The 23006-nt window shown below is 41.2% G+C and overlaps 2 protein-coding genes across 3 annotated transcripts in view; both read left to right on the forward strand.

Annotated features, from left to right (window-relative positions):
* The window catches only part of LOC128725441 (neurocalcin homolog), a 102027-nt gene that overhangs the window by 35572 nt on the left and 43449 nt on the right, over positions 1 to 23006 (forward strand). The gene's annotated exons all lie outside the window — the stretch shown is intronic.
* LOC128725442 (neuronal calcium sensor 2) overlaps positions 1 to 23006 on the forward strand; it is a 54107-nt gene that overhangs the window by 7870 nt on the left and 23231 nt on the right. Inside the window, exon 2 of the mRNA XM_053819185.1 lies at positions 13417 to 13530. Coding sequence (XP_053675160.1) covers positions 13420 to 13530 — 111 coding nt within the window. The 5' untranslated portion in view covers positions 13417 to 13419. The remainder of the gene's footprint in view (positions 1 to 13416; positions 13531 to 23006) is intronic.

The raw sequence follows: 23006 nt of genomic DNA on the forward strand, positions 1-23006 counted from the left end.
GGACGGGGTTACGGTGCCTACCTGTGCATGTAATGTAGTTCCCGTGATTCCTCGTCGTCACGAATTTCATCTCAATCCGCAAGCCCTTAGGGAAGTGAAAAGGTTGCGGTTGGAGACGCTCGATTCCGCTCATTTAGGCAATGTTCCAGCAGGTTTCTCCGTGTTGAAGTCCACAGGACTTCAGGAGCTGCTCAAAGACTCGAAGTTAGACACGGATGATTGACAGAGTTACGGCTTGGGTGGGTCTCGGAGGGATTACAGATGGGCCAAGGCGTGCGTGTGGTTTGACATAGTGTATGAAGGCTGCGATTGCTCGGGAGCAGTTGACAGGTACCCAGAAAAGGTATTTTTAATTTTGAAAAGCGACCACCGTATAGAGGTTACGATACAAAGGAGCGAACTGGCTCGCGTTGAGGTCGTTTATAAGTAAACCGAAATAATATCACGCCTTTTATCAACGGCCAACGTCGGATGTGAGTTAAAGGGCCATCGAAGGGAGCCACATGAAGAAGCACACATTCATCCGGATAAACGATCCCTGAGACTATTGTGCACTGGCCATCGAACGAGCGCAATTCAACTTAATCGCACTAAAACGTCGTCAAACTCGCCAGAACCGATCTCCACTAATGGGGAGCTTGCTTGGCCGCAATGGCACCGCAGCTCAGCTTCGCACGCGTAGGACGTTCTTCAACGGCTTATGTGGTGCCAAGGATTGGGAGGAAAGTTCCTTTCAATCTGCCAAAAACTGGCCGTGAAAGGTTGCCGCGTTATCGCACGGAAGCTGGCGACATTGTCCGAAATGAAGGCAAGAACGTTGGATAAATAGTCGACAGAATGGCTTTTTTGCCGGTGGTCTCGAGGTATGTTTGCTCTGGACATGCTCGAATCGGCGGTCCACTTCAAACCACCACCAGCTCACCGATAATCGAGCTAATATCTGCCGTCAACTCGACCGGCGTAGTTGCTTTCATCGTGCTGCCTTCTTAATCGGCAATCGTTATCTTGTGCGTCTTACGAAATTGAATTTGTCGTTCTACTCTACGCTTCCTTCTTTGGTTGTTCCACTTCATCTGGACTATAACGGCTACAGAATGGACGTTTGCTGTTGTGTGCGCTAGCCACATTGCCGCAGCTCTGCGGTCCGTTGCGACCCACGGGGATAGGACACGAAAAGGGGTAAAAGCTTAGGCGCCGGTTCATTGGGAATCCTCGAGAAGAGAAGCTTGGGACGGATGTGACCTCACGAGGTTATGCCGTGAAGCATGTTAAAAGAATCCCGTACCACCAAAGCCTGGCCCGTGTTTGTGCTCTATTGCTGCGGATAAATATATTTCGCTGCTGCGCTTGGGCATCAACTGAAATGGACTCCGAATGCCAACTGAAAGCACGTTAACGGGAAACGGGGTGCATTTATTTCTTCTCTTCGAACGTGCTCGAATCCTGCAGGACGTGTGCGCTCCGATATGAGGTCATGATCGGAGCCGGTCGCTGCCAAGACTTCGGTCAAAGTTCACGGGGTTCAAATTTTCGGACGCATTCCGGATAGAAAGCGACCCTAGAAAATCCTCCATAGCCCTCCGTTTGGTTTAGCTGCTTCTGCAACACCGTGTTGTGTCCGATTGGCAGATCGCATTCTGGCAGGCGACAACGTACGCTGGAGCGAAAAGCGTAACGAGTTTCATCTATTTTAGTCGCCATGTCGGCGGCATTGCCGGCTATTGGTGAGGTGAGCATTGATGGCTTGAGAGCAAGCCACTAGCTCCCATTTTCAGGCACATTGTTTGCCGCTTTCTCCTTCTTTTTCCATCCTCTCACTTTCTTATGCTGGAAAGACCTAATAATTCGTGGCAGAGCAGTAGCAAAATCGAAACAATTTGCCAAACACAGCAGCACATTTTTCATTCCCATCGATGGTTTCATTTTTGTGCTTCTTTTTGGTCCGTTTTCGATTTCGTCGTTTGTATACGTTATTGTTTTTTGCTGTTACTTTTAATGCGATGCACGAAGCAAACTAGTCGAAGTTTCGTGATATTGTGCACGGCGATGCATTGTAATAAATATCGTATGATGATCGAATAAAAATAAAAATAAAGAATATATAAGGTGTAACAAGGAAATTTACACTAATAGTTCTGAAATTAAGTGCTGGGTTAGAGATTGCGCAGTGTGATACGCTGTGAAGACAAAAAATGGGAAGACGTTGTCATTTGAATCGAACAGATACCGCAGAATAGGAAAATATGCCCTTTTGTTATAGCCTGCATTAATCGGTGAAACAGTGGTTGATAAAATACGTTTTATTTCCAGTGCATTCGTTGATGTGCCGCAAGTGAAACGGAGTATTTTTTTGTGGAAATTAGTGGTGAAATTTTCAAAGAAGCAAATAGAAAACGGTGCATTACAAGTGAGATCGCGGTTCGTGGTTGCGTCGGTAGCCATTTTGATCTTGCCGACCGAGAAGTGTGCTGCTGTGTGCACATTTAAAGCAGTTCCTTTTTAGGAAAGCGTTCGCTTCCTGTTTCGGACGAAAAAGCACAACAAATCGGTAATTTTATTAATACATAGATGTAATTTCATGAACTTTTGTTATATCATTATGAAGTGTTATGTCATTGAATGCCACGCAAACGATGCATGTATGATTTATTTATCATTAACCTCATTCCTTTGAAAGACGCCGCTCGTGTATATGACACTCCACCATGAAATCGATTATCGTAACTCCTACATTATAGCTTCCTTTTTAAGAATTTTAAATGTGTCCTTGGTGACACAATAGAGCATCCTGTGGGCCTGCTCGTTCAGCTTATTTTTCTCCTCGAGTATCGCCATATTCAAATTACAAATTACCTATGTAATGATACCGCTAAAAAACAACCTCATTAGAATAATTTGTTTTCAACGTCACGACCTTTTTCCTTCTCTCTATGACCGAACATGTGTCGCACTGTGTGCAACTTTTAGGCTTATGCAATCTTTTCGTTTTTTTTTGGTTTGCTGTTGTTACGCTCCTTAATTAACAACTTTGCCTTCGTTTCTAACGAGTAAGAGTTTTGCGTTTGCCTGCGAGCATTTCCGTAGGTCCTCGGCATAAACGTGCCAGAGTCGCAAATTCTTGAGTTCTCCAAAGTAGGTGCACCAGCGCAGGATTTTTCTTGTTTTTTGCATTTTGATTGCTTCAACCCAAAAAAAGGTTTTTGCAAAACCCTCGTGAGCGTGTCGAAAATGGGTTCTGCATCAAAAAATTTCTAGATAATGAGCAATGGTTGTCGTTTGAAGGTGAAATATTTTTAGAAATCGCGTATGTGTCGTTGTGATAAACCATTCAATTACGTTTGCCTGAACGGTTTACCTCAAATTTGGTTGAAATTCCTTTGAAAGGTTTACGGAATAACGAAAATAATGATTTCATTTTTATATTCTAATCCTCATCGATGTTTTGTTGATGGTGATTCTCGATTTGAGATGCGTAATCAGTGCTGCGAAATTATGTCGTAGTTAAACAAGCGGACGGTTGTTAAGGATGGGCTACTCGAATCTTGTCATCATTGAGTCGTTAAAATCATAGAAAGAAAGGAATAAGTACAACTCAGATGGAGAGATTTTGTGAATCAAACGCTTTTTAATTCAATTAGGTTGAACAACTTCAAGGATTAGAAAAAGCCTAGGGTTATTTGGGTTTTTCTCTGCCGCTTACACACTGGTGTGCAAAAGCACAAATATAAAAGTTTGTTCTGTTGGATGAACCCAGAATAAATTTCTTATTGGGGTCGAAATTTTATTTCCTTTCTTGGTGCCTTCAGTTGTGGTGTGTAATTATTTTGGCTTTCGTTTTACCAATCAAATGTAACCATAACCAGCTCAAAAACACACAGCGAAGAAGGGTTAAAGGGAGTATATATTTCTCGGTTATCTTTATTGTAAGTAATGTAAATTTTATGCAAATTTAGAACATGACAATGTTGAAAAATTAAACGAGCCAAACTTTATGCAGAAAAAGGTTGGAAAAATTATCATATTTTTTATTTGTGGGATTTAATATTTTAAAAGTATAAATCGTTTATTGGACGTTCACGCAGATTTTTAAACTGCAATGTACATTGAAAAACGCCCTGCTCGATTGGTTTCAAAGAGAATCGATAAATCCTACCCAATGCCGATGATGACACAGTGTCGAAAGTGCTCTTAGTTGGTCTTGCTAGCGAATACAAGCATCATCACGAAGCCCACGTCCATCTGAGGGTGTGAAGTGACGTACTTTTGTGGCCGCTGAAATTAACTTCAACCTGTCGTAGCAGTCGAACCGAGATGTACTTGCACAGAGCGAACGATGGTGTCGCAGCTGTTGCGGACTTAGCCGCACTGAGCACCGAATGCTTTCCATGGGCGCTACTGATAAAGCTGTTGGAGGTCTGCACTTGATACAGACCGCTCCAAAACCATACGCCGACCGGTGTAGGAGTTTGTGAACCCGCATCAGAAATCTAACCCGTCTGTTGGCTCGAAAATATCCTTCCGAAGCGTACAACCACCCACGGCTGGACATGGGTTCTCCTCTCGAAAGCATGTTCGTGCTTCGCTGGAGTCTCCTGCACGCCACTGGGCTTTTTATGTGTGTATGTTTTCCACTGCTCAAAGGCATCGAACCTCCGGTTGCAACCCCCTCTCGCGGGCCTGCTGTCGATGTGTTTGCCCTATTTCACCACCGGCTCCAGCCGGACCAACGAAGGATAATTAATTTTAAATGGCGTCCGTAGCTCCTAACGCTTGCTGGCCATTGCTAGCCCACATCAGGCGGACAGAGGAAGCATAAATGTAATTTCAACGGCAAAGGAAATGAAGACTCGGGACCCAGTGGGGCAGCGGGGCAAGTGTCCGATATTAAGGTGTATTTGTCTCCGCACCTGGAATGTTCAACAGCAGCATGATGATCATCATCATCATCTTAACTTCTTTGCTTCCGTTCTACTAATTAGTTGTGATGGTTGTACAGAATTTTTTTAAAAAACACAACTCCCCGTACTGTCGGGCAAAATTATACTTAGTGGATCATCCGCTTTTTTGACTTATTTTGTTGTTAGTTGTCGAAGCTGTAATTACCATCCCTTTGCCTTAGTGAGAGTGTCATTAAAGTTTGGTTGAGCCAGATGGTTTTTGTCATGAAATGGTCATTCCGGTACATTTGGTAGCACTCTGAAAGTTTGTCCATAAATGTTAATGTTACTTTTGTGGTGAATGAAGGGTTGCCTGATAACAGTGTAAGCAATGCTGCATTTCAATGCAACCCAACAGTAGGCGGAACATTTGCTCTTATAAATATTAAAAATATCTGCATTTCTCATCACCCCATTTAAAGTGGTTATTCTTGAAAAAAAGCTGAAAAATTGAGGAAAATTCACGTTATTCTACAGTCTACAATTGCCAAACCGTGTAATGTATACTCAAAAGGTGTTGATTCTAACACTTTTATTTTTCCATCTTTTTCCGAAAACATTCCGATTCCACCGTTCAACAACATTTCTAGGTGCATCGTGCAAAAACGAACGAATCAACAAATATGGCTGCCCGGTCAGGGTGTTGTAATCTTACGGCTTTCCAAACACTTCGAAACTTGGCTTGTATTGGCCTTGCGCCAACCCTCTTGTCACTACCCATGCGGTCCAATTGTTGATGGACGGTGATCGATCCGCCAACAGTACAGCTCTGATTTTGCTGCTCTCGCAAATTTTAGGATACATTTAGCAACAGCTTCTTATAGTAGGTAGAGCGACAATGTTGCTACCTCGTGCTTGGTTTCAAGTTGCAAGAGCTCGGGTAGTAAACCCACCGCAACCACACACTAAAGAGGAAAACATATCATAAATCTATTACAACTTTTTCCTGCAATCGTGCGCATTATCTGCGAAGTAGACAGCAAAACAAACGGAAACAAATTTGAACGATCAAGGAAGCGAGTCAGTTTCAAACGATGATGGAAACGCACCTAAATATGAAGGTTATTACAAGACTAATAAATACCGGTTGTTGAACTTAAAAAAGATCTTCATTAAAACCTTTTTAAGTTGTTAAATGTTTCGGACGACAAACACGGACGATGATGTTTTCTAGATGATTTCATTTATATACTATTCGTGAGCTTTGATTTCCATTCACTGGGATTTATCTTCGTCTCGTATAACGTGAGCAAACCTATTTATGCATGAAAAAAATTGTTTAACCTTTCGCTCGGTAAACATCCAAAACGTCGCAGTTCTGCTATAGCGGCTGCGGGTCGTTTATGCAAGAACGGATGAAAACATAAACACGATGCATGAAGAAATAAATAAATAATATGAAAACGTATCTTTCTCTCCAAGCTTAACGATACATCTTGGCGCAAAAGTGAACTTAGTCACCCCTTTGTCAAAGCAAAAAGGGTGTGAAATGAGTGTGCTGTTTCCGCCAGATCTTTCTGTCATAGCAAGTATCGAGCCACTGAGGGTATGCTCTGGTGAATGGTTTAGGTCTAGTTGCCTCATAGCGTTACAATGGTACACTGGATAGGGCGAGCAACGTCCGAGTCAATTCAAAAATAATGTTCCTTTACCTAGTCTCATGGTTGCAGCATGGTAAATGCGCCGAAAATTGCTTCAAATTTAATTTAACCGTCGATCGAAGTTTGCCAGATGAATCGCGGAACCTGTGCTCATCCTATCATCCCCTTTCACGCGCCTGTCATTCCAGACTCCAGATGCAACCTGTGTTTCTCGAACCGTGAATCAGTTCGCTGGCAGATGGTTTCCATTCGGGAAAGATAGTATCCGCCGCTGATAGTTATCAGCATATATTTTTTTATTAGTTTTCGCTTTGGAAGCAGATGGGATATGCTTCGGTTGGATGCTCTAGGAATGAAAAAAAATCAATGGAGAGTGGGAAAAAAGAAAACACATACCCGCACCTGTTCACCCAGGGTAGTTTCCCACGCGGGTTTTTAAAACGGCCATGAACGAAGACAATTTGTTTGTGTGCTTGTGGTGTGCAATATTTCCGTTTGGGATTACATATCCATATCGAAGTGGTGGTGTTCGGTGAGGCAGTAGATGCAAGATTTTCAGGTTTTTACTGTATTCAGAACTTAAATAGTATCTTCTATCGATTATGCTACAAAATCGATTTTTATGTGGTTTAAATACACTGAAAATGTGATGTAATATGCTTTTTTAATCATAAATGTAAAATAGGTTTGATTTCATTTTGTACATAAAAACCTCAGTACACTTTTATTTACAACGATTTTTTAATAAATCTCTCCTGAAGATTAAATTTCATGATCTCATACTGCACCAAACAATGGTATTTTTTATTCAATTATGATGGGACGACGTTGTTGAAATATGTTTGTCGTTGAAAAGGAAACCATGCAATGTGATTCATGTTTAATTATCACTAGCTAGTTTGTTTATTCATAAAAAAGTATTAGAATAACAGAGAACACAAAATCCGGCGTCCAGTTGTCCATAGGGAGATAAACTCCGATCATATATATATAATCCCCTTTTTCAAATGTTTAAACCGGTGTGGTGTGATGCTACGTGCGACAGATTTGTGTCTTTTTTTAATCCTGTTATCAGCAGTTTTATGATAGAAGGTTTTCTAAGAATAGTCGTAATGCATCAGTTTCACGTAAGAGATAAATTTCATTGTCTTTTTCATTCTAAAAGACATTCTCTTATGAAAACATCAGTCCATCTGCATGATTCAAATTTTGAATTAGAAAAATCTACTTTGAATATATTTGGAATTGAATTATATGCGCATAATTTTCATTTAGGATGTAATATGGAGATTTTAAAAATTGAAATACAGCAAATTTTTAGCGCTCAATTCACGAAACACCATCAACATCCTACATATTTTTTATGCTCAGATCCCGAGCCTATGTGCCATAGTTGTGTTTATGCATGTTGATAGGGTGACCATTTCCCGGATATGCCATTTGTTGGCGTTGTAGAGACTTGTTTTGTACATTGTTTTAATCTCGATCCTCATCTGCGTTTGACCGGGCTGACGCTGATGGGAACATCGAGATAGTGGAAGTTTTTCACCCGCTTACTCACTGCTCTTTTGCCGACGAATGGTATGTTTAATTCAACTCACGTACAATCATCGACACTGCGAGGGAACTCTGCGCGATTTCATGAGACGAAAAGAAACAACGTAAGGGTGTGTAGCTATTCGAACTTGAACGGGAAATAAAAACGTCTTGCCTTGCCACCAACCATGAAGTAGGTTGTCGAGACCGAAACCGCCGCACCGTTGGGATGTAGCGTAGCAAACCAAAGACCAACGCCTTTCGTAAAGTTAGGGTGAGGTTATCCAAGAAAGATAGGGAAGGAGTAGATCTCTCTCGTCGGGAATGTTGTCCTTGGCCAGGACAACCACAAGAATATGCTATTTATTGGAACGCCCCATTGGCTTCAGTTATTTATGTTTCGGTTTCAGTTGCCTAGTATACCGACCTTAACTAATCACACCCGGTTCGACACCCGGCGGAATTGGTATGTCCGTGTGTGCAAGACAAAGGATGGCTATTTCCCTAGGTCCCTGAGGCAGGAAAAGGATTACTTTCGGTATATGGACGTGATTTTCTACCAGAAGAGCACTGAGTGTAGGAACACTGTTGGAGATGAATCAAACTGTGCAAATTGTTGGCATGATGCGTTATCTCTTTTCGATGCTCAGGAGTCGGTTTTGGTGGCAGAAATAGCTTACAGGGTTTTTCGGTAACGAAAGCAGCAAAACCAGAGACTGTCTTACCCCGGGGATTGAGAATGATGAGAAGAGTGGTGAGTGAAGTGATAATCAAGATGGATGTTTCATCGGTATTTGCATAGATTATTTATTTACTGTCTCGATTATGCGAAACTTCGTTTCGAGATTCTTATGGTAGCAGTTTGCATGAAAAGGGCAACAGACGCGTATGTAGCATCCATACAAGTTTTACTACACATTTCAGATTATCAAAATATATGTTTGAATCTTGTTTATTTATGTTTAAGATTTAACAAAACAACAAACTTTTGTTGCGCTAACTTTTATTGAAATTGGTTTCATTATATTCGTGTTCAAAATCATCAGCTTTGTAAAAAGAAAAAGTTTCACATTCGCAACCAATTGTATTTTGAAAACATTCTCAATTTCCCGAAATGATGTACAAAAGCACTAAATTTATGCTTGCTCTTATTCTATTGTGGGAAAGGGCTAGGAGAGGAAGACCACGCTGCTTAATTTAATTCCCAATTCACCCCTTTGTTTATTGGTGTTCATTATAATCGCGAACGTTTGTTGAGCTTTCCTGGCCACGTCATGGCTATGCTAAAAAGTAAAACATTCATACATTCGATTTCAATTTATTTTTGTTGATTCTACTAGGTAAGCTTTTCTGCGCTATTGTTTGTGCTCAGGTAGTATCGTTGTGTCGGATATAAATGAACATTTTTCGGAAATATTTATCGAATGAGCCGCTATTATAACTTGAATCAAAAAGCCACTGAATATGGAAAAGAGAAGGTTTAATTCAATTTGAAAACGATTTATACCGTGGCAAGAGCAAATGGAGGCGCCTGGTAGCTGGTGTGTATTTTATTTCGAATGTCTATAGAAGGATAGCCTTAAAGTTTCATAAGCTTGTTTTAATGTGTTATTTTGCAAGAGAAATGTAGGATAAAGACCTAATTAGGGTTTTTTTGGAATTGAATTGAATTATTCTTGAATTTCTCACTTTAAACGGAGACGCCCAGTGACTGACATATTGTAGCGTTTTATAATTTTATGTGGACTACACCATATGGTAAGCGTGTTTCTTGCTCGCAGCTTATTGTCTGACAAATTAATGGAATTATTTCCTTCGAGTTCTTTGAGGCTTGCTGTGATTGCTCGCATTCATAATTGATAAAACGGTGCGAAGCAGGCTATCTATTGGGTCCGGGACGATGCATGCACAGTTAGTTCTGTGTATTGATGCAAGTAAATTGAATTTTTATCTACATCAGTAAATCAAAAACGTGCACTCTTCATCGAATCATCAAGCTGCTGATTTTTATTTGGACACACTAGTAAGCGAATAAATGTTCGTAGGGTTTGTTGATGCTAGTGCAGTACTTGCCTAATATCGTATCACTACCCTTTCCTTCTACCATCGGGTTGCATGCAATGGTGGTGGTTTAGGCGTTGGTCGACTCCTACCCCGTCTTATTCATCCCACTCCTCGCGGGACATTGGTGTTCAGTTTTGGAAATTGGAAAAACCTTCATGTACGTTTGCGCGGGGCCGTTACGAAATTCGCAAATGGGTTTGACCAATACTCCCCGGTACGGGTACGATGAGAACGATTATCCCCGGCCTGTAGGGAATGCGAAAGAATGGATATGGTTGACCAAAGCTTCCGATTGCAGATGGGAAGAGCCCGTGTGCCAGTGGCGTATCAGGAGCGGGAACTTCGTAGGATGGGATTGACGGGAAATCGTTTTTCAATTTTGCAACAGTTTTCAAACTAGTGGTCGACGAAGCGCCAGCAGTGATTTCTCTCTTCCGTCACCATTCGAAACCACAATCCCTGCGCATCAGAGAAGCAAGGGAACGGTGATCCAGGCTGGGTGTTTTGTGGGTTGGGAAGAGGCGATGCTTGTTGAGGTTCGTTTCGATTTACCATTCAAAACATATTTCGTTTGCAAATCCTCAACGAACAGGTCGTTACGGAGCCCGAAATGAATTAGATAGAGAATTTCTAGCTAGTGTTCCAGAGCAGTTATTTTGGTATTGGACAGTGGCTTTGTAGCTTGTTCGAGAGTTTTAACCCGAGCGTGACAGATTGGTGCAATCGCAAATTGATTGTGTGAGTGTTACGTGTTTGCGTTGCATTTTGTTCTAATCCTTCTAAATTGCAAAATTTTCCTTTCCACCGTCAATCCCACATTGCGTTAGGTTTGCGTATTTTATTAGTTGTAACATATTCCGTATACCTGTCCAACATGAAATCAGGATTGAAGAGAGTGGTTTCGATAAATTGAGCATCACTTTTACGGGATCATTGACAGCTATTTTGTATTGTTCTATTTACTAGAAAATGCACTGATAATTACCCTTAGCTTTGATTTTTCAGACCATTGTATTGTTTGTGTAAGGAGCTTAGAGTTTCTCAATGCTCTTGCTGAGTATTCTTAACCTGATGAAGATGGTTTAACATCTTCTATTCATTTTATGTGATGTTCATGCGAGTATTCTTCGTTAAGGAAACGGAAGAAAGTCTGCTTTTTTCTACGTTACAATGTGAAGTAATGGCAGGTAGGACGGATAAAACGGGTCTTAAAATAGTGCCTTTATACAGTCGATTCGATTCCTCTTGGAATTGTTCCTTAGATTGGGACGAGATTCGATAACACTGTGTCTGCAACAACGAAATCGATCTCTGAAAAAACATACTGCAAAGTGCGGGACAGAAAAACCGGATTTTATCTGATTGACACAATACTACAAACACGCTTTATTGATTGCTTCGATCGGACCAACGTTCTATTTTTGTGTGAACATGGCTTTGCTTCCCTATTGCCCCGTCATACATTGTTTCATCCTGTGAATCCGAGGGTGATGTCAGATTGTTTCCTGCAAATAAGGCTCATACTCATCCCTGTTTTGTTCACACTAACGAGTTGTTTGGTGTTTGGAATAGAATTGATAGAACAGTAGAACACACTTTTCTCGTAATCGGATTAGGTGAGGTAAGGAGCACTGTCGAAAGGTGCACTGTGACCGTATCAGGATGCTGGTTGCTACTATTTTTACGACACCCCGTTTCCGTCTATTTTCCTACTAACAAATACACGCAAGCGTAAGCCTTGACAAGGGCATGACCTATCTTGTGTACCTTGCTCAAAAAGGAAACTACCTGCACAGACGCTTCAGAAATGATCCGGTTTTCGATGGGACACATAAACGGAGCCATTATACTGTTTCAGTTCATTGAATTTTGCGTCTTTCGAGGGAAAACAATCCTTCGGTTGAAAGACAGATAGCTTGGTTCCGTTTCTATATTATTCGACCCATTTGTCACGTTGAGGGAAGCGATGTTTCACAAACTGTTGTTTTTTTGATCATGTTGAACGTGAATGAAATGAAGAAATGGATACTACTCTTATAATGCTTACTTTGAAGTTACACTACATACTTTGTTATACGGTCTAACCATGTCTAGTTTATATGCGCCTAGAGTTAGGCAATCGATGTAACATTTAAAATACAATTTTTGAAGCGAATTGAACAAAAGTCATGTTTAAAATGACATCGGTCATGTTCATAATTTCAAATGGGATTACTTGTGCGTTGAAATGAACTGAATTTTTCTAGTTTCCTATTAATGTGCACTGCATTTTGGGTTTGGTTCTTCTAACATTAGCTATTGTTATATATCCTGCCACTTTCCTATTTGTTTCTGCTTTCTCTTATTCCATAACTCTCTATTTCTCTACTTTGTCTTTCTTTTTCTCATCCTCTTGCAGTGAGATGAATTTTCGTTTTGCTTAACGCTCGCACACTGTTCCATCTTCTTTTCACCACAAAGAGCTCAACTAACATAGCTACAGTGTGCACTGCGTTTGAAAACCATCCTCAACATACTTCACTCACAGCACACTAACCACATTCACCACCATCAACACCTGAGAACGCAATGTTCTACCCGTATGTCAGGCACGCTCGTCATGATGATCACGGAAGATGGTATGAGTCACCGATGTCGATACAGGCATCTCAAGCGGTGCTATCGCTGTTCCGTTGCGTGATAATTTTGTTCCTTGTCGGCGAGATCGTGACCGAGGCGTCGGTTGGCGATCAGTACACTAATCCGTTCACACGCGAGGACGATGATACCTTGTTGTGCGTGAAGGTGGGAAATGAAAGCTGAGCTGTTTGGTTTAGGAGCAAAAATTCGGAGCTTTCGCGTACAAAACCCGACGTCGGGTTTTGCCATTGGATCCGTTTTGGCATGTTTGCATGGTTAACGTACTCGCTCGTTACTTCAGGCTTAGTCACGAATTGGGTTGATGTATTCTGCTTTACAAACGGCGTCAATATGTATGTTGGGAAATAGGGTTAGCATTTGGTTTAAGGACGTATGGAGTGTAATTAATGTTTTTTTTTAGTTTCCTTTGTTTCGATTACATATTTAAAAAGCATTATATATTTTAATAATCTGTACATTTGTGGCAATGCATATGGTATATTTATTATGTTTGCGCCTATTACATGGTATAAAAGCTTAGTTTGCATTTTCTTATGAATGTTTTTCATGTTTATGTGCGCATTTTACGGTTTTTACATCAATTATAAAGTGTAGCATTTGAGCCTTCTACAATAACCATTTGGATTCTTCTTTCCCAGGACATGGGCTGCCTAGGTAGTAAAGACCGTCTGTCCAAAGAGGACATGGACTTTCTCAAATCGCACACCAGATACGACGAGTCCACAATCAAGGAATGGTACAAAGGCTTCAAGGTGAGTGGCTTTCCAATATAACGCATTTACTGACGGACCCGAAAGTAATATTACAAGACGTGCGCGTTTTTGCGTTTCCAGGTGGACGGGTGTCTTTAGCTTTTAAATTGAATATTTTTCATCTTCAGCCTCAGCGTCGGCAATGATGCTGTGGGTTTCTTGGTTCTTACGGTTGAGCTATCCTAATTTGAGGGCACCTCGCGGGCAAACGTTGACAGATCAAAGTCCTGTTTAGTGATCGTTTCTTGGTATTTTCCATTGTCTTTGACACCGCGCACTAACTCACCACCTTTCCAGAGATTCAATTTTCTCTCTCGCAGGGTCTGTTAATGAATTTCATTTGATTTTTATTGTGTTTGAATAGAGCGCTCGTCTTAGGGTGGTCGTGTAATTGAATTTGGCATAAAGTGAAAGGAAGCAAGTCGCGCAAAACGTCCATCCTTGCGTGAAGCGGCCGAATTCGTGAGCATAATATCCTCCTTCCGTTGTCCAAAGCTGCTTGGTTTCAAGGAAAATCACTTTGAGAGTACCAGAGACAGAACATCTGTGCCTCCACTGTTTGTCGCTCGTGTGTGTCGGATGGAAAAATCTAATCGAAGACTTATTAGTGTCTTCAGTTGGGGAGATAGTGCTTCTTCGTTTGTTGGACAAGCCCCACAACGCTGATCTTGCGGTAGAAAAATATAAGTTCCGTTCCTCAAGTGATGGGCATCCATGCCCTCACATGATCGTTTTCGTACTGAAATCTTCCAGCTTCAATAATTAATTTTCCCTTGCTTCTTCTCCCACTAAAGAGGCATCCTTGTAGCGCTCTCCCATTAGACCGATAGCTGTCTAATCCTTACGGTATCATTTAATTGAAACCATAAATCAAATTACACACCCACACGCATAAACCTTGCAACCCGCTAATGCACGCGCGAGTATATCAGTCCTTCGTTGCATTGAAACTGAGAGATCACAGTGTACCGAAGAGTAGACTGTAGTCGATTCGCTGTTTGGAGCGCCTCCGTGCTCCGTTAGACTTCGTATTCCTGTGTAGGCTGTTGTAACTATTGCATCTAGGTCCTTTGGTACGGCAAACATAATCAGCTGCAATCAGGCGTACCGAACCTGGGACGGTACACCGCAGAAGAACCATCTACTCATATTCAATTAGTAAAGTTTCCTCCCGGTAGCTAGCACCGGAGGGAGACCTGCTGCAAAAAGCTGTATTACGGGTAGTATGTGACGTATGTGGTTTACATACAGTGGTCCAAAAGAAAAAGAGAGAGACCTTTTGCAAACGAGGTCGCATTTTCGTTACTGCACGGCATTAGGATCGGCGATTACTCAGTGTACTAGCTAGAAACTGGCTATGTGAATCGAGCTGTAGTTGAGAAAAATTCATTGTGCCAGGCAAAGTTGGCTTTTACGTTAGTAAGTTTTTGTTCGACATAATAGCGAGTAGAACCTCCTCACTCTATCATGAAAGTCCCTCTAGATAGCACCCTATTCTGCCATTTCTTATAGGATATGATTCAGTTTTTTTATAATTTCAGGCGACTGTAGGCAAAGTTTTGCTTGCATTTATATACTGAGCGGCAGTTATTATGCTGATTTTAAGTCTCTCTTTGTCTTAGCTTGTATTCGTAGCAAAAACGGCGGCTTCTATCTCCATCGTGTATGGTCTCCGTCTTATAAGACTGAAATATATGAGCTATTTTTTTGTATTTCCCTTCTTCCATAATTTGCGTGTAAGTCTAACAATGAAGGCGCTTTTGGGTTTGTAGGACGCTAGTGTGGTGGCTAGAAGTTTAACACTTTTCCATTTCATTATGCCAACATGGATCTTAGCTCCTCATCATTTCAAGTTCTTTTTTCTCTGTCTCTATGAGCACAAATTCAAATGTGTGATCTCTTTTTTTATTTCATCTACCCTCATTCGCAATTCAAGGCTGATTCACCCGATGGCTTTGGTGTTTGAATCGCATTCATTTCCATCTATTTCCATCATTTAGTGCCTGAGAGAGAATGCGAAATGATTTTGTTGCCTATTCTTTCAACCCGTGTGGAAAGATCAACTATAATGCAATTTCGATGAAAAGAAAAATCTCGGCTACCACAGCTTTTCACGTGTGTATGCAAACGTTTAATAGTCAAAAGTTTTTCCATCTTCCTCTGAAGAGGCACACTTATACCCGATATAGTAAAGCAAAGATGGGTATTATATTTGTTCTCTTTATGCGATCCAGTTTTGTGACGAGTTTTTATACTTTGACTATTGCATATGTTTTTTTATTTTCTTTATGTCGGAAAATTCAGAGAGTTTTGTTCCTTGTTCATGAGAGTATCACCATCCGTTGAGGTGATTGAAGAATGTTCGTGATTTTTTATTCTACTTTTAAATGTACTAAGCAGCAAAGCTTATATGGGTTTGGGATGTTGAGTAGCTCATTTCAAAGGTTCTTTCTTCTTTCGGCATTTTTAGCTAACGAAGGGAGCTACTTTAAGGTGTGTTACGGTTTTATCAAGTCCGCGTTTTGGGACGTTGCCAGTACAGTTCTTGATTTGTCGAAAGCGAGCTCAAATCTGGTGACATTTTCCTTTTCAAGCGGCCGAGATATGAATCGATCGGGGTATCGATTGATCGACAAGTGCGATACTGCCGCCGGAGGGCGATATACATAATGATTAAATTTTCATATCCACTGGATCGATTGTCCGGATGGTATCCCTTCCTGTTGCGAGTTCTTTTGTGTTGGGATGATGAACGATTCCGATCGATTGACAAGTTTGCGTGAGCGAGGATGAACCATTTGGGCCCTGCTATTAGATGGCAAACTGTTGAGTCCGCCGCCCCATGACCACTGTGCTGTTCAATAATGAAAATTTAATTTTTCACCCATACTGCCGCCGTATTCGTTGGATTTTGCATTTGTTTTTCTCTTGTCCATTGCGCACGCACCATAATGGCTATTGGGATTTTAATAAATTTGAAAGCCTTTAGTTACATTGAAATAATGAATTTAAGAAGTGCAATGAGTTTGTTATTCAGCGATGGGTATGGAATATTTTTTTAACAACACCATCAAGAGATTTCCTGACCAGGATGATGTACAATGATTGGTGAACAATTAATACGAAATGCATAAATAAATGAACAGCACTCGCAAATGAGGAATAATGCTGGTGGGTTGAACATGAGCCGCATTTCAGCCGAAATCAATTCGTGGGACAGCAGATGTAATTTCGGATCAATTAAGATAATCCGTTAATCCTTCTTTGCTGGGTTTACGTTCACACGATCGGCTGAAAGGTGAATGAAAATAAGACGACGGTCTTTGGAGAAAAAAGAATTCTCAAATACATGGCAAAAAAGGAGCCTTTTTCTATGCTTGTGTAGCGATGCGTGGCGATTTTCGGAGCCATGAAGGTTACATTTATTTCTTTTGTGTGGATGAAAAAATAAATACTATCCTATAACCATACCGTGCTTAGTTGGGCTGAATTGCGCAACTCAGCTTGGCACAAAAACCCGAGCAGAGCTGGTAGGTGTGCATCAGTGAGGTAGAAGCGTGTTTATAGAAAGCATTAACTGTAATTTGATACTTCAACATCAACGAATTATTCCGCTTGTTGCATTATCTCCCCGACCCAAGAAAATGTTCCCCTGGAAAAACAAATCATCCATTTGTGGATGTTGTTGTTGTTGATTTGACCTCTTACTATAACGTCCAGGGATAGCCAGTGTGCGTTCCAACATATGCCAGTTGTCCCAGCTGTGTGTTTGTTCCCTAGTCTTAGCTAGCTTTAATCTCTTGCTGTTCGTCATATGGAAATAACGTCCTTTGGCTAAGCTAAAAGTGGACTCGAACGAAGCGAAACAAAGAGCGGCTGAAGGGTTCTGTTTATTTTATTCAACCCCAAGATGGGCTCGTGTTACGGTAGGCTAATTAAGAAGTGCCCAACCGGTGGTGCGACTGACCGATGCGGTGGCTAATTATAGCTGATTGTGAGACGATATCATTGGGTATTTATCTGAACATCGGTCGCCTTTGGAGTTGCTCGGCTATTCAGGCTATGTTCGAGTGTGAACCAAAACCGTACGATACTAATGCGTATGTCCATTGATTGCCTTTTCTTGTTCAATGAAGGTTCGCAAAGCTTTAAATTAGAAGCCAAGATATTTTTTATCATTTTGTTTGATAACAAAATTGCTCTTTGAATGATTTATTAAACACGTTTTTGCTTTAAAGTCAATAGACCTTTCTTCTTATGCATGACATTTCCTTGGATCGAGTTCCAATAATAATGAAAAAATAAACGGTATTTGAGTGGTAGGTTGAATAGTGGTATACAAACAATTCGGCTCCAACAACATTATAAAATGTTTGAAAAGGACGATTCTTTATTGTTGGGAAAAGCAATTTTGTTTTTTTTTGTTTTGTTGTCTAAGCATAATAACGGCGTCTAGTCATTATCACGGCGTTTTCAAGGTATACGTTGCTCTCGATTTACTACCTGAATTCTTAAGTTTATTTTAAATTTTTTATAATTATTTTTAGTTTGTTATAGATTGTTAGATTGAAAATTTCTTTTTCGATAATATTATTCCTGCTATTTGCCTACTTCAGTGCACGCTTCCTTTTGATTGAAGGTCACTTTTTGAGGAATGTTTAACGAAAATTTTACAGTTTTGCTGAGTCAGATACTGTGTTTGATTATTTACTCCCCCAATCAAACATAACCCTTTGAAGCTTGATAATGATACCATTAGCTCAGCAGAACATGAATCAAAAGGATGTACGCTCGCTATGTTTTAATGGTGGGTTTTCAAACAATCTGAACGCTGATTATTTTACGATCGCTGCGGTCCATGGTTCTGTTTCGAATGCAAAACACGAAACAATGTATTCATTCCATGTTGCAATGCATTACACCGTTTGGTTGCTGGCCGGTTGGTTTGTTTGCTTAATCAACCGCACTCGAGCGGGTGTATACACGAAGCTCGGTCAAACCGTCGCCCTTGTTCAGATGGCATAATTTATCGGTTAGACAGGACAAAACCGCACCACACGTACCAATCCAGTGGAACTAGAGCACGGTTCAGCGCCCGAACGGCTACGTGTAAGGTCATGCCTCACAAATAAGACCATACAACGAAGCAAAACCCACAGTGCCTTTGTAGGAACGGGAATTAGCATAGTTAGCTTAACACTGTGATCGAGCGTAACAGGATGTTCGTCCTTAACGACCCTTCGCTCGTATGGGTTGGAAGATCGAATGCGTTATCCTCACGTTTACAATAATCTTGTGTGAAATTTCAATTGCATTGTTGGGATAAGCGTTCAACAACCGAGCGAGTCATCTAAGACTTGGCTTGTGTGCATGGGCTGGAAATTAGATTTCATTACGTGGGCTAACGCTCGAAACCATTCCACAACGAGGTGGAGCTGCCGGAACTGGGTGGAGACATGCCAATTGCTGTTTTCAACTTTGTCTTGACATGGAGCTTTCACACTTGTTGTTGGCGCGCAAGCTATGGCCATGTCGCCTGAAGATGTGCCCGCAAGGAATGCACAATATAATGCTGCAGAATGGAGCAGGTGATGATAATTCATTCGATAAACGTTGTTGAATGTTTCATAATCGAAATGACATTCATTCGTTGTGCAAGGAAAAGTTTGTGGTGTCAATCAGAATAGTGTCCGTGGCTAGCAAGTGTTAGTTTTTATATAATTTCTTGACGAAATAGGCAGGGTAGAACAGTTTCCAGAAAAGAGTATCCACTTGGACGAGATTTTTTCGATGTTTTCGAACCAATCACGGCTGCAGGGTGGCCGTTACCACAAATCTCGTTTGTGGCTTTCTTTGTGGTAACGTTTTGGAGAACATTATTATAGATTTATTTAATTTATATCATATAATTTTCAAAAAGCGCTTTACTGGTATCGCTTTTCTGTGCGCATCCGGCGCAGAATCAACGAGCGAAAACAATGATGGTCATAAACGTCAAAGTCCAGGCTATCGTGGACCGTGCGCCTCCATTGTTTTTCTGAGAGAAAATAGCAATGTAAACTTTATCCACCGACTGGTTGAATACGGCCGTGCCTCGGTGTAATTGGCATACCGTAGTGGAGATAGTGGCGTTGAATACGAGACGTCACGATAGCTTTCCACTTCCGGTAACGTTTCCTTGTCGTAAGGAGTGCGCTGAGACTCGTCAGCCACAGCCAACACATACATATGCACGTCGAGCAAACAACGCTCATCTGTGTGCTGTGGGCACTCGGTAACGAGGAATATGTGCACGATATGGTTTCTGATCACTGACAGCTCCTGGACGGTCTCCAGCAGGAGAAATACGAAGCATCCGCGTGGGTTGAAACTTTCTCAGACTCCGGCAGCTAGCTCGTTCGGGTCGCATCCACGGTCATTTCGGAATCCAATTTATATGGCAGTCAACCAGCTGGAGGGATACTGGTTATGCCCGCGCCTCACAGGACCTGATTCGTCCTCGAACGACATGGTCGTACACCGATAAACGTGCAAACCGGAACAAAGCTTACTAAATTTAACCCCATTCCCATCCGTGACGGTGCTTTACTCGGTTTTACATCATGCTTCTCGTGAGCGTGAGTATGTTTGCGTCGAAAGGTGCGCGTGATTGCGTTCTTTACTATCTCCAAAACATAAGGCACTTGAATTTGTAATGGATTTTTAGATGCATTAGCTTGTTCAAACTTGTGTATGGCAAAATAAATCAGAAGCGCTCTGCTTGGAATATTAAATTTGTCCGGGAGTAGTCTTTGTTAGCAATTTTCTGATAAAGTAGGTTTTTAAACATGAAGTAGAAAACTTTACTAATTTAATGTTTTGTGTTACGACAGTTAACACGTGTTAAAATTTGTTCTCTCATTGAGATAAAATATCTTGTTCAGTTGAAGTACCACATGTACCACAATTTAACGGACTAAATGTAATTTTCATTCGAATTAGAGCTTGACGGAAAATACCCTAAAACACCTCTCATGATTGAAGTGTTGAAAAGCAGCTTAAAAAATCGCGTTCCATGATGTCCCTCAGCAGCTTATTAAAGAGCTCGCCTGGAAAAGAACGTTGTTGTGTGTCGAAGCAAATTTTAATTAACGAGTTAATCATCTTCTGGCATACCCGATCCCGATGCTGGGTAAAGTGGCCAATAAAAGGGATGTTTTTCTTCATCGTTGTAACTTTCTCGATTGTTGGCGATGCTGGAATGTTGGTCCTACATCAAAATGGTGGACATAATCTATGGCAGACAGGTTCCAAATTTCTATGGTGACCGTGGTAGTATGTTGGAGAAAGCCAAAAAATGAAAGGAAAACCCAGGACTGCTTACTTTTTGGAAGAGCGCACGGCTTCCTTCGTTGGCACCTCCGCCTTTCCTCGTTACGCTCATCGATGGAAAAGCGTTCTCTACCCAAAAATATACATAACAATGGGCTTTTGCAAGATTCTTACCTGAATCGATGGGTCGAATTGTTCACCAACGAACGGTCGTTTGAAGCAAAGAAGTGAAAACTTGCATTGGAGATACACGGGGAAGCGTATTGACGATGGTTTTGGTAGCTTTCCGAAATATCTTTTCACAATACTCACCCGCGATATCGGGGGCAGGTCCATGACGTCCTTCGTCGATGCCTGATGACGTGTGTTTTTGCGACGATACTCGATCGGTGTAAACGTCTCATTTGCTTACGCACATTTCGCACACCATCTTGAATGCCTTTATTTGGATGGGTTCAAGCGGTTTTGGCTGGTTAGGATATTTTATGTCGCTGCGCGTTGGTATTTGTGTGTATTTTTGAGGTTGTTCTTGCCTAATATTTTCGTTGGTACGGTTTTGCTCGAATGTGAAAGCGAGTTTCCCACAGAGCGCCAGTCGTAAAACCCCGGGTAACTTGACACGTATTTGGTGAATGTTATGCTTAATTTCAAAGTTTGAACACTCGATCGCGTTCTTTGTTGTTCCCTTCGTTGGAAATATCTTCAAGCTGGTTAATATTTTCGACGAATCGCGGTCGAATGGATCTGAATGTTGTAGGAATTGAATAACGGCAGCAGTCAAGGCGGACGTGGAAAGTTGGGAGCTGATACTTGGAATAAAATTAGAATAAAATCGATACACAAAATAGAGAGCAGCTCTCGCGCACCTTTCGTATCGGTACCACGTTGCGGAAAGCTCGCATCTCACCGGCATGTGAGCAAACACCGCTCGCTCAAAGCTCGATTGAACGAATTGTTGTGAACGGAATGTTGCTACCGTCCTTTTCTGTGTGACGTGTAGCAATCGTGCTATAGAGTCATTTTATACATTTTTTCCCTTTCGCTATATCTCTTGATTTCGTTCGTTCGTCATTCGTGACATTTTTATAGACGCGACTTGTCGATAAAATTGCGTGGTTGAAGTACAAGTAATTCGCAAGGTACTCGTTCCGACTCCGGTTTGAATGTCGGTGTTTGAGCATATGCGAGAACAACAATGTGATATTTTTGTTCTAGTTTCTGAACGAATCAGAAACATGATGGTTAGTGGTAGACACACAATGAATCTTTTAAGCAAGATTTTAAAGCACCTGTGGAACGTCTAGAGTGAGTGAACGACGGTACGAAAGGTAAAAGTATAGAGAACATCATTATTGGTATTCGTTCATCGTACGACCTAACAATGACGGTTATCGACCATAAAACAAAATGAAATACTCTATTTTTTCTGCCTCCCTTCGGTTTGAAAATTTGCGTCAATTCCTCACTCTCACTGCTGAGGCCTCTACAGAGCGGAAATTGATGAACAGGCAGCAGGTGGCATTTCATTAATCAATTCCAACGCTTCCGTGGTGGTAGTACTAACTGAAAACCTGTTATGTATGTGTTCGTTTGTTAGATGGTTGAAAATTGTACACAAAAGTGCAACCCCTGCTGAAAGGATTGTTTCTCCTTCTCGGGTTCTGCATCTTCCTGGCTTGAGCTACACAATACGGCACACGTACGCATTTATATACAAAAACACACACTAACTCAAAAACGCAAAGAATGGAAATCAAGGGCTTAGGCTGGAATTGGTGTTTTTTGCTGTTGCTGCTCTTGCCAAAGTTTTCCCTAGCTTTAGGCGCGCATGATTGACGCGGCCCATTGACGTGGATTTCATCGTTGTGGTAAATGATGAGGGTAAGATTGCGATTTTTCTACCAGTGCTTGTAGCGGTTTGGGTTAGATGGAGGAAACATAATAATAAAACGTGTAATTTATATGTAAATAATTAATGACCTGTAGGTTTTTCAAAGTTTCGCCTCTGGCATGAAGGTGGAAACTTCCAAGCATGACCTCGCCATTGCGGAATACTTAAAAACGGTCATAAAAGTGTGTGGTAGCTTACGAAGGCCATTTTTTTTTTGTAAAATTAAAACGATTATTTTTTAGACTTAAAGCTCAAAGAATGTGGTAAATTTAGT

Source organism: Anopheles nili, chromosome 3 (assembly GCF_943737925.1).
Source record: "Anopheles nili chromosome 3, idAnoNiliSN_F5_01, whole genome shotgun sequence".
NCBI lineage: Eukaryota > Metazoa > Arthropoda > Insecta > Diptera > Culicidae > Anopheles > Anopheles nili.